The sequence below is a fragment of the Sceloporus occidentalis genome, unplaced genomic scaffold (genome assembly GCF_023333645.1).
Source record: "Sceloporus occidentalis isolate IW3139 unplaced genomic scaffold, rSceOcc1.0.p SCAF_5, whole genome shotgun sequence".
In the NCBI taxonomy this organism is placed as follows: domain Eukaryota; kingdom Metazoa; phylum Chordata; class Lepidosauria; order Squamata; family Phrynosomatidae; genus Sceloporus; species Sceloporus occidentalis.
In genome coordinates this window covers 68345133-68361257 of record NW_028316985.1, presented here as the reverse complement: position 1 = coordinate 68361257, position 16125 = coordinate 68345133, and the positions used below count along the sequence as shown (strand labels likewise).

Here is a 16125-nt window from a genome sequence, read left to right as displayed (position 1 = left end):
AATTGATTGCAAATTTGGCCACCTAAAGCCACTCCAAATTACAGTATTTAAATTTACAAGCAAAAAACAACCACATTTCCCAAAGATAACAACCCTCTTCATTAGAAAAAATCACCAAGAGTTTTATTTCACTGTTTTATACTCTGATAGGTTGTTCACTTCATACCCTTCAATTCTAGAGCAAGGTTTTTGACAGTTTTGATTTGCAGGAGTCAATCAAAATGTCTAATTCATATCTAAAGCTGCACAGAGTTGTGGGAATTATTTTTGTTTGAAAAAAAAGCAACTTAAAATATTCAATTAATGTGATAACACTTTGGAGAAAGTGTTTTGGTTTGCACCACAATGAAATTCTTGAGGGGGGGGGGGAAGAGTACACCATTACATGAACAGTACAGCTGAGTTTCAAATGAATGCAGGTTGCATGTTGCATGGCATGCACGCTGCACTCTTATAGCTATATTAAATGTATGCACAATGACCTTTGGCATTAGGCTTCAATAATAACATAGTTGCGAGGCTGGAGACCAGGATTTTTTAATGCTCCTGTTTCTTTTTGTAAGAGAACGTCCCACCAGCTGAAGTGTCAGCAAAAGGTTTATTTTTGTGATCATTAAACAGTGACATTGCTAAACTGCAAAGGCATAAAATCTTGAATGTTATATAGATAAATTTAATAAAAATATTTTTAAAAATACATATTTGGTATCTTTTGCATAGCTGTATTACGAGATTTAAGTATTAAAATGGAATTGTACAAAGTCTTTGGTCTGATCTGAACTACATATGAGTCTTTTAGTTGATGGTTTGGATACTCTAGAAGAGTGCTACTCAGAATGGTGGCCTTGTAATGATGCAGGTCCCTCAGCCAGTGGCTGCCAGTCCCTGACAAAAGAAAGAATGAAGTCAATGGCACATATGGGGGAAATGGTTGCCCCCCCCCCCCCCATACCCAGGAAGCAATGATCTGGACAATGAACTCCAGTCGTTTAGAAATTCATTGGCCTTACTCTATACAGATAGTCAAGTGCTACATGCTGGCATTTCTGCACATGGAAACGGCACATATCAGGAACACAGATCAACAGACATTCATATCCCCCTGTGCAAGAAAATATCCACAGATGGTTGAGTTTAGAGATTGGTAGCATCTACTTCAAAATGGGATACTCTAGCCTCTGAGGCACAACAGGATCCTGCATTGACTTCTTGGTTCAGAAGATAATTCAAGATCCTATTTTTTTTCCTGTGCAGAAACCTTTGCAGATTGTGTGCATGGTATAGCCTTTCCATGCCCAACAGCAGATCACCTGAGCATCCCACATGGCAAGAATATCAGGACTGTAAAAATAAACCTACAAGGTAACCTATCCAACACCATTTACACAGAAACAAAGTACTGTATATACAACCAAGTCAAAAGGTTCATTAAATAAAGAATTAGGATTTACTGCCTACTCCAAACTAACACCTTATCTTGAAGAGTGATATTTGGAGCAATGCTTCGTCTTTGTTTTGATCCTTAGGAATCTGAATAGCAGAAGTATTTATTTCCCTTTCTTCACACAATTTTGTGTAAAATTTTCAAGTGTGCTTCTTTGAATTCCGAACTCAATTCACATCTCCTGAAGGAATGGATAACATTCTAAGACAGAGAGTGAAAATCATAAAGATGCTTTTAAGAAATACATCCTTCAGGATAAAGCAATGATAAGTCAGGGTTCTCTCAATTGCCTGAAGGATGGTGATTTGTCATCTTATGTTCTCTCAAAACCATGTAGAATTATTGAAAATGTTTCTCTGTTCACTTGAATGAAAGGGAGTGGCTACAAGCATTCTTCTTTTAGCAGGGGCTCTCCATGTGTGCCTAATGCTTGTATAGCTGAGTTCCATTTTGTCAGAAATTCCAGTGCCTGAAATAGGAGTCTATGAGCTGGAACCTAGTCTGATGTACTACCCAGGAATGTCTGTACATAGGTTCTATAGCAGGAGTAGGCTATTGATCCCACTTTTATTATCCCTGAACCCCCAAATCCCCCAAAAGAAAGTATGATTTCCAGGCATTTTTTTCTCCCAAACCATACAGAAAGCCTCCCAAAGGCATAAAAACATGTGAAAATATCCCACCACACAATCACCCTAGAACCTGTACTATCTTCCATCTCTGTTCTCCTCTGAAGCCCCTCTCAAAATGGTGACAGGAAGTGATAAAATGTCATTTGAGAGGGACTGCAGAAGAAGGTGGAGGTATTTGGACTTGCTGTTACTGTCCATACAGAAACTAGGGGGAATTGGCTGCTGGCCCCCCACATAGTCGATCACCATTATTCTATAGCCTTTTTCCAAAATGGAAGAAGGGAAATGCAACATTAGCCTCTGTGACTGACAATCAATATGTGGCTTTTGGATTAGTTTGCCGTACTCTAAACATTGGTCCATGGCTGTTCAATAGGACAAATGCATTCTAGGCTCCAGCTCAAATCCAATCTATGGCTCAAATTCCCTGCTCCCAGTACTAAGTTACAGCTGCCCATGGACTCAGCTCAGTACTCTGAGGAAGCCTCGCAACTGGATTATGCAAGAAACTGATAGATTCTACAAGGAATCAGCTGCTGAGGAAAGTGGAAGTGTGACCACTGGAATTTAGATAATAGATGAAAACCGATATAACTTTCAAGAAAACTGTGCACTCCAAAAGATATGGATACAGCCGACAGAGCACATAGCGAGATCCCCCAATCACACTTCAGAGTAGCTGAGTACTATGATGACGTGGCCATGTATATCCTCAAGGACACATCTTTAAGAACCAGATGAATTTACAGTACCATTAAATAAAACATTGCCAAAGCTTGTTATTTTTCAATTAAAAACATGGCTAGTTTTTCTTAAATAATTCTTTCCCCTTCCCCAGAGCAAGCTTTCTTTCTAGAAAACAGTGCAATGCAACTGAAGAACAAAAAGCAGCCAGCCATTTAAACAGTAGTACTTTTGGAATGAATGGTTAAGTGTCTCCATGCTATGTCAGCAAGTATGTTTAACTTGATGGAAGAGCGGAGAAGTGTCCAATCCCAGATGTTCACTCTTGGTCCAGGCGTATGTCAACTGCAGCAAAGCACCTTCCTACACTGCGACACATGGGTGCAACAAAAAGGTCTGTTATGCTCTTCCACATAGCCTGCACAGAGGGCAAGACCAACAGGCAAGACCTTATGAAAGGCACCACAATCCTATAAAAGAGAAGATGAAAGGAAGGTTTAAATAATTCGAGTTAGATTTTGAGCTACCAGCTCATTAAATCCAGCCATTCCCACTGTTTATTAAATCAATCTACTATTGTTATGTTATTTATACTCATACTGTTATACACCATCTTTATTTGTCATGTTTGTCACTTTAATGTACCACCTTTTTTGGATGTGGTTTGACAAATCCTGAGGCCTTTTCATATTAAAAAATTGTAGTGTTATGATTCTACTTTAACTGTCATGACATCCTATCCAATCCTGGTGTCTGTAGTTTGGTTAGCGGTAACAGAGGAGCTCTCTGGCTGAGAAGTCTAAATAACCATCTCTAAATGGCAAATGTTGGACTGCAACTCTGGAGACCAGGGTTTGATTCTCTGCTTGGCTATGAAATCTACTGGGTGACCTTGGGCAAGTCACATGCTCTCAGCCTCAGGGGAAGGCAATGGCAAATGTCCTCTAAACAAATTGTGCCAAGAAAACTCCATGATAGGTTCACCATAAATTGGAAATCACTTGAAAGCACACAACAGCAATAACATATGGCAAATCTCAGGATTCCACAGGATGTTGCCAAGTTAAGCATGATCATAGCACTATAACTCTATAATGTGAAAGGGCTCCAGGACTTGATATAGCTCTCGTACATCAATAGCAAGATAAAACTGGACTTCTAAGTCCATAGAAAGGCAAGTGCCTACAAAGGCTAATTGTTGGTCTGTAAAGGCATGCACTATAGCCTCTTGGTAAAGAGGCTTACTCAGGAGTAAATTTCCCTTAAATCATATGTCAAAGTAGGATTGGGCAACTGGCCCTCCAACTGTTGTTGGACTGTAATTCCCATCCCATCCCATCGGCTATGTTTGTTAAGCTTGATGGAGGGTCACATTCCACTGTTGAAGAGTGGAGTTTTATGAGGTATTGGGAAGCTAAACGCCTGATGATGATGATGATAAACAAGTACTAGTATACTCTCACCCCGCACTCCCAGATATATTTGAGATTAAACTTTCACAACCAGACTCAGAAGATATTAGATTTTAAGAAAATTTTAAAATCAGTTTTAAGATAAGCTGTGAAAATTTAAGCCACTACCCTAGTTATCCATATGTATTAGGTCTTACTTTCAAATAAACAATTGCACTGTTATTTTGCAGATGTTACTGTTTTTCTTGTGTGTGAGAGGCAACATGGTGTAGTGGTCTGAGCATTAGACTACAACTCTAGAGAGCAGAGTTTGATTTATCACCATACAGCTTTTCATATATCATCTCAGCAGCCATCTCTAGCTAGACCATACTTGAAAGGAAAGGTTAGGTAGATTACAGTTGAAGGGAAAAATCCTGGAGGATTGTTGCCAGTTTAAGTAGTAAATAGTGTAGTAGTCTGACACGATACTCAGCATCTTCATATGCTCACACCCATCATTTAGAAAGTCACAATCAGCACAATAATAATTATAACAACAACAACAACACAGTCCTGTTCCCAAGAAAGCTGAAAAGAACTTTGAAGGAGTTGATACAAGATTGCAGTTTTGGGAATTAATCAACATCCATAGTCAGTTCATACAGTACATGTAGTGAACACCTCAGATCCATGCGTGAACGGTCACCTAAGAGTATATTTATACTATACAGTTACAGCTGCTAGATATCACTTCAATTGTCATGACTCAGTTTCTGGAATCATGGGATTTGTAGTTTTTTCATGTGTTTAGAATTCTTTCCTAGAATGTTCAGGTCCAGTTCTGAACTCCAGCTCTTTGTTCTCTAGCAGAGAATTCTGAGTATTCAATCAAACTACAAACCCCTGGATTCCATAGCATGGAGTCCTGACAGTTAAAGTGGTATCAAAGAGCTATAACTGTATAGTGTCACAAGATGGTCTCTCCAATTTGATTAGATTGCTAAAGTAGCAAAAGTATATTGGGAAAGATCTAAGATCAGTGCATTAGCTAGCTATATATTCAATTAGTCTTCAAAAATGCTTTGCATTGTTAAATGACACAAGATTAAGTACCTAATGACTGGCAGCAAACACTTGGCACTGACATCAACAGTTTTGTATATACACATCCCTACTAAGAGATGATTGAAAACAATTGCCATAAATTTAATCTAGCCTTACAATCAGCGTGTGAAAAATCGCTGTTCTAAAAACAGGGCAGGGCAATGCACTGAGCGATCTTCACCATACAACACACATGAAAAGGATTACCACATGTGATTCTGGGTGGAACAGCAGGGATATTATAAATGCCAGGCTTTCTCCAATCTGAAAGGAAGAGCGTGTACTTTAATTCTCCTTGCATGCTTTTTAAATCTATTATACAGTCTAAATCTGAGTACAAATTAAGAACAATTTGGGGGAAGAGAAACTCAAGACTAGGAATAAAATTCTACTGAGCTCTGAGGTTTGAGGCAAGTCCTTTAATGAAGCTAATAGAAATGTTACCGAAATAATTTGCCCACACAGGGAAGGAACTCTGTCAATATATTTTCGAATATCTTTTTATTCCCTTCTATCAGTGCTTCTGTGTATTTAGAGGCATATTCTTTTAAATAATATCTATCTTTCCTGTCAGGTCCCTCCACTGTTGGCAGTATTTTTGCATCAAATGTTCTGTACATGTAAAGCATAATCAAGTATGTAGCACATATTTCCCTGCCCCAAAAATTTAATTCTGATGAATAATTCAAACATGGAAATTTATACTATTTGTAAAAGTGGCCTCTGTAGTGAGAGGTTAGCATGAAAAATGCAATTACTGTACTTTCGTAACTTTTCTCGTAGCCTACCTGCTTGTAGATAGACATCAATCATTTGTGGCCTAATTAAACACAACATAGCTTTCATGCTTTTAGTTTTGCCTCAAAACAATTCTTGTTACAAGCAAGTAACTGTATGCCTGAAACAATATATGTAAAAGATGCCCTGGTTAAGCCAAAGGACCTATGGCGTTTTTTATGGCACTATTTTTTAAAACACACACACACACACCAAAACAAACTAATAATTTTTTCCACTGAGTTGCATGTTGATATTAACATTAAAAAAAAAAATCTTGTTTATATCCAAGAAGCTCAGGCCAGAGTCTGATCCCTATAATTACTGTTAAAATTTGGCAGATGCTGATTTTGTGTTAGTATGTCACATCCATACAAATTTTTGCTGCAAGGCTCTGTTGTAAAACATATGTAAATATGTAATGTAGTTGTTATTTTTTGTCGTTTCATCTTCAACTTAAGTATGTAGCCAAAGGAAAGGAGATAGATCCATGCAAGCAACATAAGAATGTAGAATGGCAACCTTTCCTTAACAAGCCTGCAAACAGTTCAGCGAACAACTGGTTGGTACTGGCATGGGTTCAGATTGTTCATACCTAACAGATAGTGTAACTATGGCCACCAGCGTAACTAAGCCAGCAAGAGGAAAAGATCCAAAGTAAGCTAAAAGTAACAAAAGCTTTCAACAGAGAGAGAGAGAGAGAGAGAGAGAGAGAAAGAGAGAGAGAGAGAGAGAGAGATATTATCCCCCCTCCTACTATTAAAAAATAGAATTTCTTTCCTACTCAGATTTTCGTACATGTGCAAAGTTCAGGCAGTGGAGAGGTAAAACTGTGCCCTTCACACGGGTACGCAACTGCTCCTCTCCTCACTGAAAGTTCTGGGTGCAGAAGGAATGCGAGGTCAAGTTCTTATGTGAATACTTGGCATGCTAACACTGTAACAACTCCTCTCTGTTGGCACTTCAGCAATGCTTCCTAACTGAGGGTTTCCAAAATGCGTCTCTACACATAAGATGGAATGTAGTCTCTCAACACACAGGGCTCTTAGGCTGGTTAATAACAGGGTCTCCATTTTTTAAGCTAGCTTAAAAAATTGTGGCTGGAAATACACCCTCTTTAGGAACTGGTGGAGGCAGTGCAGGGGCAGAGCAGTGGTGGAGGGGGGAATCCAGCAATCCCCACACCACTGGAGTTGCTTTGGCCCTTTCCCAAAGGACACTGGGAGTGCTTGAATGGAATTCACTCCCTGCCCTCAAAACAAGCAACAGTTGCACACTCCCAAACCAAAGGGATTCCAGAGGAAAACAGAACAATAGCCCCATGAGTCCACCTCCACAATTTTGAATAAAGACTGCTCCCTTGGGGCGGAAGGGGGAGGTTGAAGGTAGGAATCAGGATAGTACAAAAATTACGTGATCTTAGTTATTCTCCTTTTTGGGAAGGGAATGCTGGTTTATGGAGTCTTTTTATTTTTTTTCAAATCTTTGAACATTAAACCAAAGGCATCAAGAGCTGCATCTATACTATAGAAATAATGCAGTTTGACATTTTGAAAGAGCTTTTAAAGTGTATTTTAAGTGCTGTAGCTCAATCCTATGGAATCCTGGGATTTGTAGTTTTATAAGGTCTTTAGCTTTCTCTGAAGGTGCCTCATAAAACTGCACATCCTGAGATTTTATAGGATGGAGCCATGGCAGTTATAGCGGTGTCAAACTGCATTATTTCTACCGCATAGATGCACCCACGGAGTCCTGCATCTGTGTATACTGATCTTTATTTGCAGGGCATAACTTGTGGCTCTCCTCTCCTGTGTATCTGCAATTAGATACAAGGTGTGTGGTGATTAAAAGTCAACTGGAGCCGTCCTAGTGGTGGTATCCCATTTGTGGAATTCCTTCTGCAGGAATGCCTAGCTTGCATCCCTAGGAAAGATCTTTCAAGCTTTCCAGGTCTTTCAGTGAATTTGAATGCATTTGGCATTCTCTTTGTTCATGTAGTTCATTCTTGTATATTTTAAATGAAGGGCAAAACTATTGTTGACAGGCAACCTGCACAAATATATGAGCAACCACCCATATTAGTAATCGCTGCACCATGGCAGTTGTGTTTCATTATTTACTACACAGATACACACTCTTTTCAGATGAGATACCTCCGCTTGGAGCAGGACCATGCTTCTCGGCCTTGCCTCCAGTGCTGTGCATTAACCCCATTTTGCTTGCTGACATCCATTCTAAACCAACCTTTGGTTTGACAGAGTTTTGGGACCTGAACTCCCCAAATCCTTCACTATTGGCCATGGTGGCAAGGACTTCTGGGAGTTTAAGTCTAAAGCATCTGCAGGATTGTAGGTTGAAAACAACTCAACCACAGCTGGAGAAGGGGGAACCAGCTGTACTCATGTATACAGTCCACTACATGATCAGAAGGCCAGAATGATCAGGGCTTACTAGGATATGAGAAGCATCTAAAACAGCCATCTCTTGCTTGAGAACTTGACCAAAAATACAGGGTTTGGGGAGATGAGGTAGGCAGTAGTGACCAGTGGCTTCTATGTCAGTGGGGCTGATAATCCACTCCAGGTCTTAGTCTTAACTGGGATATTGATGGGATATTCAAGGTGCTGAATCCTTTCTCAAAATAACTTCAATACTTGAAAAACTGATTTAGACTGGACTAAGCCAAGAGGGGATTCACCACCCCAGGGGCATCTGCACCATTAACCACTAGTGGATTAGGAGTGGAGCCAGCAGAGGTGGCCTACTCCCATCCTCACCTGCTACAAACCAGGGTTCAAAGCATTTGAAAAGAAGAATCTCTCCAAGGGAAGGAATAATGCTGGGGCAGTAGGCATGTGCATCCCTGGAGGATGCCTTCTTCTTCCCTTTGTGGCCAAGTCCTTCAGGCTTGGTAGTTTTCAGCTGTGTAGCCGAGAGACTATTTCTTTTGATGCTAAATGTTTTCCCTCTGATGCTGTTCTTATGCTGTTCCTTCTTATGTTCCTCTTATCTGCTTCGATAAGCCCTTGTTAAAGGTTTGCCTCTTGTGAAAGGCTTCACAAACAGGCCTTTCTGTTAAGGATCTGAATCTATGACCATTTTAGCTCCTCTAGCTCAGTGTCTTTCTTGATTCCAAGCCTCTAAAGGAATCCAAGATGACAAAACATAGGCTGTTGCACTTTGGACAGCATGAGAAGGGAGGATTCATTGGAAAAAACAATAATCTTGGGAAAGGTGGAGGGAAGTAGAAAGAGAGGAAGATCGAATGCCAGATGGATGCATTCTGTTAAGGAGGTCACAGGTATGGGTTTGCAGGAACTAAGCAGCGCAGTGGAGGACAAGGAGTCTTAAAGATATCTCATCTACAGGGCTGCCATGGGTTGAGATCGACTTGAGGGTGGTTAATAACAACAAAAAATGTTCAGTATGATAAAAGAAAGGGTTATGCAGAACATATGTTCAGAAAATGCTATTTTCTGTTGTTTTTTTTGTTTAATGATTTTTTTTTCTTCTGTCTTAGGAATTCAGGTATTTTTGCCTAGCCCTTCCCAACCCTACAAAACTCTTCAGTAATGGAAAGGATAGAATAAACAAAAACCACACAAGTAAATAATATGAAAATGTTTTGTATAATATGAGCTTTATTTTGGCTTGTTAAGATTCATAGAAAACCCTCTTTCCAAAGTATACACAAAGAGGTCGGACTGTGTCAGCACTTTGAAGTTGATGTTGATGTGAAATCTACTTAGTCTACCTTTGTCCATTTTGTCTTTTAAAAACCAGAGTGGTTTTGAGCATGTTAGTTAGGTTAAATATGCCAATTTCATCAAGTCTATACTCAAAGGGTGCATCTACACTGTAGAAATAATGCAGTTTGACACCACTTTAAGCGCTGTAGCTCCATCCTAAGGAATTCTTTTATTTCAAGTTTTACAAGGTCTTTAGCCTTCTCTACTATAGTACTCACAAAACTTCAAATCCTAAGATTCTGTAGAATGGAGCCATGGCAGTTAAAGTGGCGTCAAACTGCATTATTTCTTCAGTGTTGATGCATTCTTAGAGTGATCCAAGGGAATGACATACTTTATTGGAGAAGTATGCCAAGCTGCAGAATGAATGTGGTTTGTCACTGCTTTAACTGCCATGGATCAATGCTATGGAATTCTGGGATTTGTGATTATGTGAGGTATTTGGTCTTCTATGTCAGAGCTCGGTGGTGCCACAACAATCTAGAAATCCCAGGATTCCATAGGATAGAGCCATGACAGTTAAAATAGTGTCAAACTGTATTCATTCTGCAGTATGGCAGCAGCCCAAAACCCAGTTATTTCCAAAATTTGGTCCTACAAATGTTTTGATCTTCAGTTCCCAGAATTCCTGACTGCTCACCAAGCTGGCTGGGGCCTCTGGGAATTGAAGTCCAAAACACTTGGATGCCCAACATTTGGGAATTCCTTCCTTACAGGATTCTGTGAATATAGCTTTGGTGAAACCATAATAAAATATGTCATATACCACTTGGCACCCCCCCCCCCCCGCCCCGGTCTCAAACAACGCACTACAAAGAACAAGCAATTAAATTTGGAACCAGCTAATGTGGGATAGAGCCCAACTCAGCCATGAATGCACAGAATGTGCCTGTTCTCAGCTCCAGCAATTGTAATGCTTTGGAGGGCAACAGGGATGGTGCCTCAACACACCTGATAGTCTGCAAACCATGCTAACTAAAATCGATGGGTAGGACCAATACCAAGAGTATAATGGTGCACAAAATTAGAGATGGTAACTCTACTTCCCAGGATGGCCAACAGTTTTCCTTATGAGGTTCTTCCTAGGTTACTTTCCTAGGTCACTTTCCTATCTACTTTGATTCCTAAGAAGAGTGACATCTTGAAATGCCATTATGACAGGATCGTATACATGGCAACACAAGACAAAGGGGCTCATGCCTAACATACTGTAAACCACTACAGAGTGCTTAGCACTATAAAGTGGTATAGAAATGTAAGTGCTGCCCTCATACATAGAGATACATGTTCAAGAGGGTAATTAAAATAAGTTTAAAGAACACACCTACCAATACATGCAACTAAAATGGCTTTTCAACAGTGTGACATTAACAAGTATGTTACTACAGATAACAATCTCCTTCACTTCCCTGCTCCCTCTTGAACCCATGCACATGTTTATTATACATGATTTGGACATGTATACAAAAAGGAAAGCTGGGGTCCTCCTCAGATTATGCGCATTGAATCACCATTGAAAGGATAGCAAATTGTTAGTTATTATGATTGTATGTTTTACTGTCAGGAAGGCAAAGAAGCACTGGTAAAATTTTGTGTCTCAGGTGCCAAAATAACTCATTTCTCCTCAGATGCCGTATGCCTTGACTCAGATGTGTGAAGCACCATCTGCTGCCCTGTCTCAGGCAGCTAAATGCCTTGGGTGGCCCAGACAATTTTGGACAAGTGTTCTCTTTGCCTCAGAAACTGATTTGTAACGTGGAAAGAACCAGCACTTTTAAGATTATTGAGAGACAAAAAAGCTATGTTTTCAGAGTCCCACTGAATTCAATGGGACACCAGGCTGGATTACACATGCACATTTATCCCTTGATAACTGGAATCAAAATGATAATTGAAATGGAAAGTATTTCTACAGATGTCACAGACAGAAGCTATCACACAAAACCAATGCTTTTAAAAGGATCTAATCTGCACATTCAGTGGCCAGTTATTATGTGGAGAGGTCAAGCAATGTTCAGGCATGTGTGAACATGCCTTTACTTCTGAATGTGTCAACCAAAACTTCAGTACAGTATGAGAACATGCAAAAGGAAGGAATGACTTCAAATCACTTTGTACATTTGGGTTGTAATCTTTTGTATACTTGTATGAAAGCAAATCCCACTGAACTCAATCAAAAATCCATCAAACAGTGATACCTTTATTGGCCAACCAAAATGCACAATATACATTTTGTATACATTATTTTGTATTTTGGTTGGGCAATAAAGGTATCACTGCTTGGTGGATTTTTTGATTAAATTTGGTAAATGGCCAATACGGCTACCCATGGATGCCCACTGAACTCAGTAGGTCTTATTTTCAACAAAACATGAACAGGGCCAGGCTCCAACTCTCTCTCTCTCTCTCTCTGTGTGTGTGTGTGTGTGTGTGTGTGTGTGTATCACGTGCACCATGAAAGCCAGCATGGTTTGAGCATCTGACTATGACTCAGGAGGCCAGAGTTCGAATACCAGCTCGAGCATAAAAACTTACTGGTGACCTTGGGCAAGTCACACTCTCTCAGCCTCAGGGGAAGGCAATTGCAAACGACCTCTTAACAAATCCCACATGTAGGGTGGGAGCTGTGCTGCATTCAACTCGCAGCAACCCTAGCCGGTATGGCCAATAGTGCAGTGGTTCCCAACCTGTGCGTTGGGACACCTTTGGGAGTCGAACGACCCAATTACAGGGGTCGCCTAAGACCATCAAAAAACACATATTTGCATGTAGCAATGAAAATAATTTTATGGTTGGGGGTCACCACAACATGAGGAACTGTATTAAAGGGTCACGGCATTAGGAAAGTTGAGAACCACTGCCATAGTGAGAAATACAGGGACTTGAAGTTCAGAAACATGTAGAAACCTAAATAATTCCCATCCTTAATATAAATAAGATGGTAGCAGGACATCAGCCTAAACTAAACAGCTGAAAAGGTGATGATATACCTGGCTCTTTCACACTAAACAATTATAGCACTGTGATTCCACTTTAACTGCCATGGCTGTATCCCACAGAATCATATTTGTAGTCTGATGCAACACTACAGCTCTCTGACAGAGAAACCTAAATACCTCTCCCTGAATTAGATACCAGGATTTCATGTGGATGCGACCTTGGCAGTTAGAGCTTAAGGGCTCTGGGAGTCCTAGCTCAGAGTGTATCTAATTATTTTTGTTGTTGTTGTTGTGGGCCTTCAAGTCATTTCTAACTTATAGCAACTTTAAGGTGACCCTATGACAGGCTTTTCTGTGGCTGAGAGTGTGTAACTTGCCCAAGGTCACCCAGTGGATTTCCATGACCAAACAGGGAATCGAACCCAGGTCTCCACAGTCGTAGCACAATGTTCAAATCACTACACCAAGCTGTCTGTCAATTATTTCTATACTGGCCTAAGTCTTATTGTGAGTCTTGACTAGAATAAACCCACTGAATCAATGAGATTGACCTATGGAATGGGTCTATTCTATTTGGGACTAAATGACAGGATGCCAGCCACTGTGCATGGACAACAGCACAATGCAGTAGACCCAAGATGGCAGAGGTCTTACCAGATGTGGAGGCAGCTGAGCACGGCAAAGAGGAGTCCCGCGATCAGGGCCAGGGGAATAGCAAGGAAAAGGGTCAGGAACTTGTAGATCAAGTATTTGCTCAGCTCAAAGAGTGCATGGCTGCAGATCCAAATGCGATCAAAGGAGTGAGTGGAGGCCGGCTCAGCAATCACATCCTCAAATCCTAGCTGGAATGAAAACACAGCGGGTGTCATTAGCAACGCACACACACACAGACTCTGCTCTGAAATACAAATACTGGCCAGTTATGCAAAGAGAAAAGGGTTTAGATAGCTGGAGGGTCAAAGAGCTGAACTGTCTTTTTTGGCTGCATCTGCACTGCTGAAATAACGTAGTTTGACACCACATTAACTGCCATGACTTGATGCTCTGGAATCCTGGGATTGGTAGTTTCATGAGCTATTTAGCCTTCTCTGTCAGCGAGATCTGGTGCTGCAACATACTACAATCCCAAGATTCCATAGGATGGAGCCATGACAGTCAAAGCAGTGTTAAACTGTGTTAATTCTACAATGCAGATGCAACCTCTGTCTCCTCAACTGAAAGAAAACATCTCCATGGATCAAACAGGCACCAGTTTGGTGCTCAAAAATGTCTCCCTCTGAGAGCCTGATACAGACAGCCAAAATAAAGCTGCTTTGAGTCACTTTGGAGGTATGGTGTTTCAATGATGCATGCGTCCTAAGAGTCTGGAAGCCGCACCAAAGCTGCACTCCAGTCCTTAGGAGTGGAGCGTGGCTTTGGTGTGGCTTCCGGACTCTTAGGACGCGTGTATCATTGAAACACCATACCTCCAAAGTGACTTGAAGCAGCTTTATTTTGGCTGTCTGTATAGGGCCAAAGACACGCACAAATGAACCTGGAAATGCAATTCTGGCCTGCTGGTAAGCAACAAACAGTTGTGATCCTAACAAGACAATTTGCCTGCCTCCCAAAACACTGAAACAAGTAGGAAAAGAAAGGAGTGGCAAGGAGTGCCTGTCAGAGGGAGACATTGGGTGTGTATGTGTGGAAATTAGGATATGCTAAACATCAATGTACAATAACACCTCAATCCACAAAACAGAGATACCTTTACAATAAATAATTTTAATCAGCTTTAAAGCATTTTAATGTGTGTGTGTGTGTGTGTGTGTGTGTGTTTAAAAAACCTGGTTTTCAAACTTTTTGTAAAGGTTTTTTAATTTGTTGTTATGGAAGCCATCTTGGGTCCTGGCCTAGGAGAAAGGTGCCATATAAGTAAAGTAAAGTAAAGAAATAATAAAATGTACTGGGTCAACAAAAATGCACAAAATACATGTTGCAAGCTTTCAAAGCTCCACTGGCTTCTTCACCAGGCAAAGAGGTTAAAAATCAATAGTAATAAAAACAATAATGATAATAAAATAAAATGTATTGTGCCAACTACAATGCACAAAATACATGTTGCAAGCTTTCAAGGCTCCACTGGCTTCTTTACCAGCCAAAGAGGTTAAATATATTGGGCCAACCCAAATGCACAAAACACATGTTGCAAGCTTTCGAAGCTCCACCAGCTTCTTCATCAGGGAAAGAGGTTAAAAATATGATGAGGATGATGATGATAGTAATAATTAATTTTTTGTTGTTGTATGCCTCCAAGCCATTTCTGATGGGGGGGGGGGGTTTGTGTTGGCAAGTCCTTTGGGAAGGAGTTTGCCCTTGCCATCTTCTGAGGCTGAGAGAGTGTGCCTTGCCCAAGGTCACCCAGAGTGGGTTGGGTTATTATATATATATATATATATATATATATATATAATAAAATATAAATATATATATAAACAATAATATATAAATTTTGATTAATATATATGTAAATTATATATATATATATATATATATATATGTTTTGATAAATATATATATTTATATATGTATACTAAAATACTAAAATAATATATATATGTAAGTTATGTGTGTGTGTGTGTGTGTGTGTATATATATATATATATAATGTATATATATAATGTATACACACACACACACATATATATAGACAGACAGATGCCAATGGCAGCTAACTTCCAGGCTGGGAGGGCGAGAGGCTGCAATGGCCTGGGGAGCTGGCTGGAGGCCAGGGCTGTGGGGCAGCAGGTGGGAGGGGATGCTGCTGCTGCTGCTGCTGCTGCTGCGTGGAGCCCCTTCCTGAGTCCTGGGCTGACCCACCTTGAGGTGTGCGTTGATTCCGTGGGGGTCCCTCTCGGGGCTCTTCTCCAGGCTCTTCTCCTCCTTCTCAGACAGAGCTGGGCTGCCGCTGCGCTGGAACCCGTCCTCGTCCATGAAGATCTGGGTGTCCATTTTCTCCTTCTCCAGCCCCATGGCTGGCTGGCTGGCTGGGGGGCTCCCTTTCTTCCCCAGGTCCTTCCTCCCTGCCTTTCCCCCTCCGGAGGAGGCAAGCAAAGAGCCCTGGCTTTCTCCCCAGAGGGACCCACCAGGCTGGGCAGAGAAGGCTCCAGCAGCAGCAGCAGCAGCAGCAGCAGCAGCAGCAGCAGCAGCAGCAGCAGAGGCTGTGCCTTGGCTGTGGCTGAGTGGCTGAGGCGCATGCTCCGCCTGGAGCTGGAGAAGCCCAGCAGGAGACAGACTTTGGGGAGAGACCTCTCTCTCTCCTTTGGGCTAGTTTTTTCCCACGCCTGAGTTGCCAGGCCCTTGGCAGAAGCATTTGACTTTGATTTTGAGTATTTTATTATTTTAAAGACTACAGCTAGCATC

At 40.9% G+C, this 16125-nt stretch overlaps 1 protein-coding gene across 1 annotated transcript; it reads right to left on the bottom strand.

Moving 5' to 3' along the window:
• Positions 1-579: 579 nt before the first annotated feature.
• LOC149312282 (caveolin-2-like) lies at positions 580-15905 on the bottom strand. Its single transcript, XM_089524331.1, has 3 exons — positions 15583-15905; positions 13378-13565; positions 580-3230 (listed from the first exon to the last, which is right to left on the bottom strand). The coding sequence occupies exons 1-3, from the start codon at positions 15733-15735 to the stop codon at positions 3080-3082; spliced, it is 492 nt and encodes a 163-aa protein (XP_089380457.1). The 5' UTR covers positions 15736-15905; the 3' UTR covers positions 580-3079.
• Between the last annotated feature and the right edge of the window lie 220 nt (positions 15906-16125).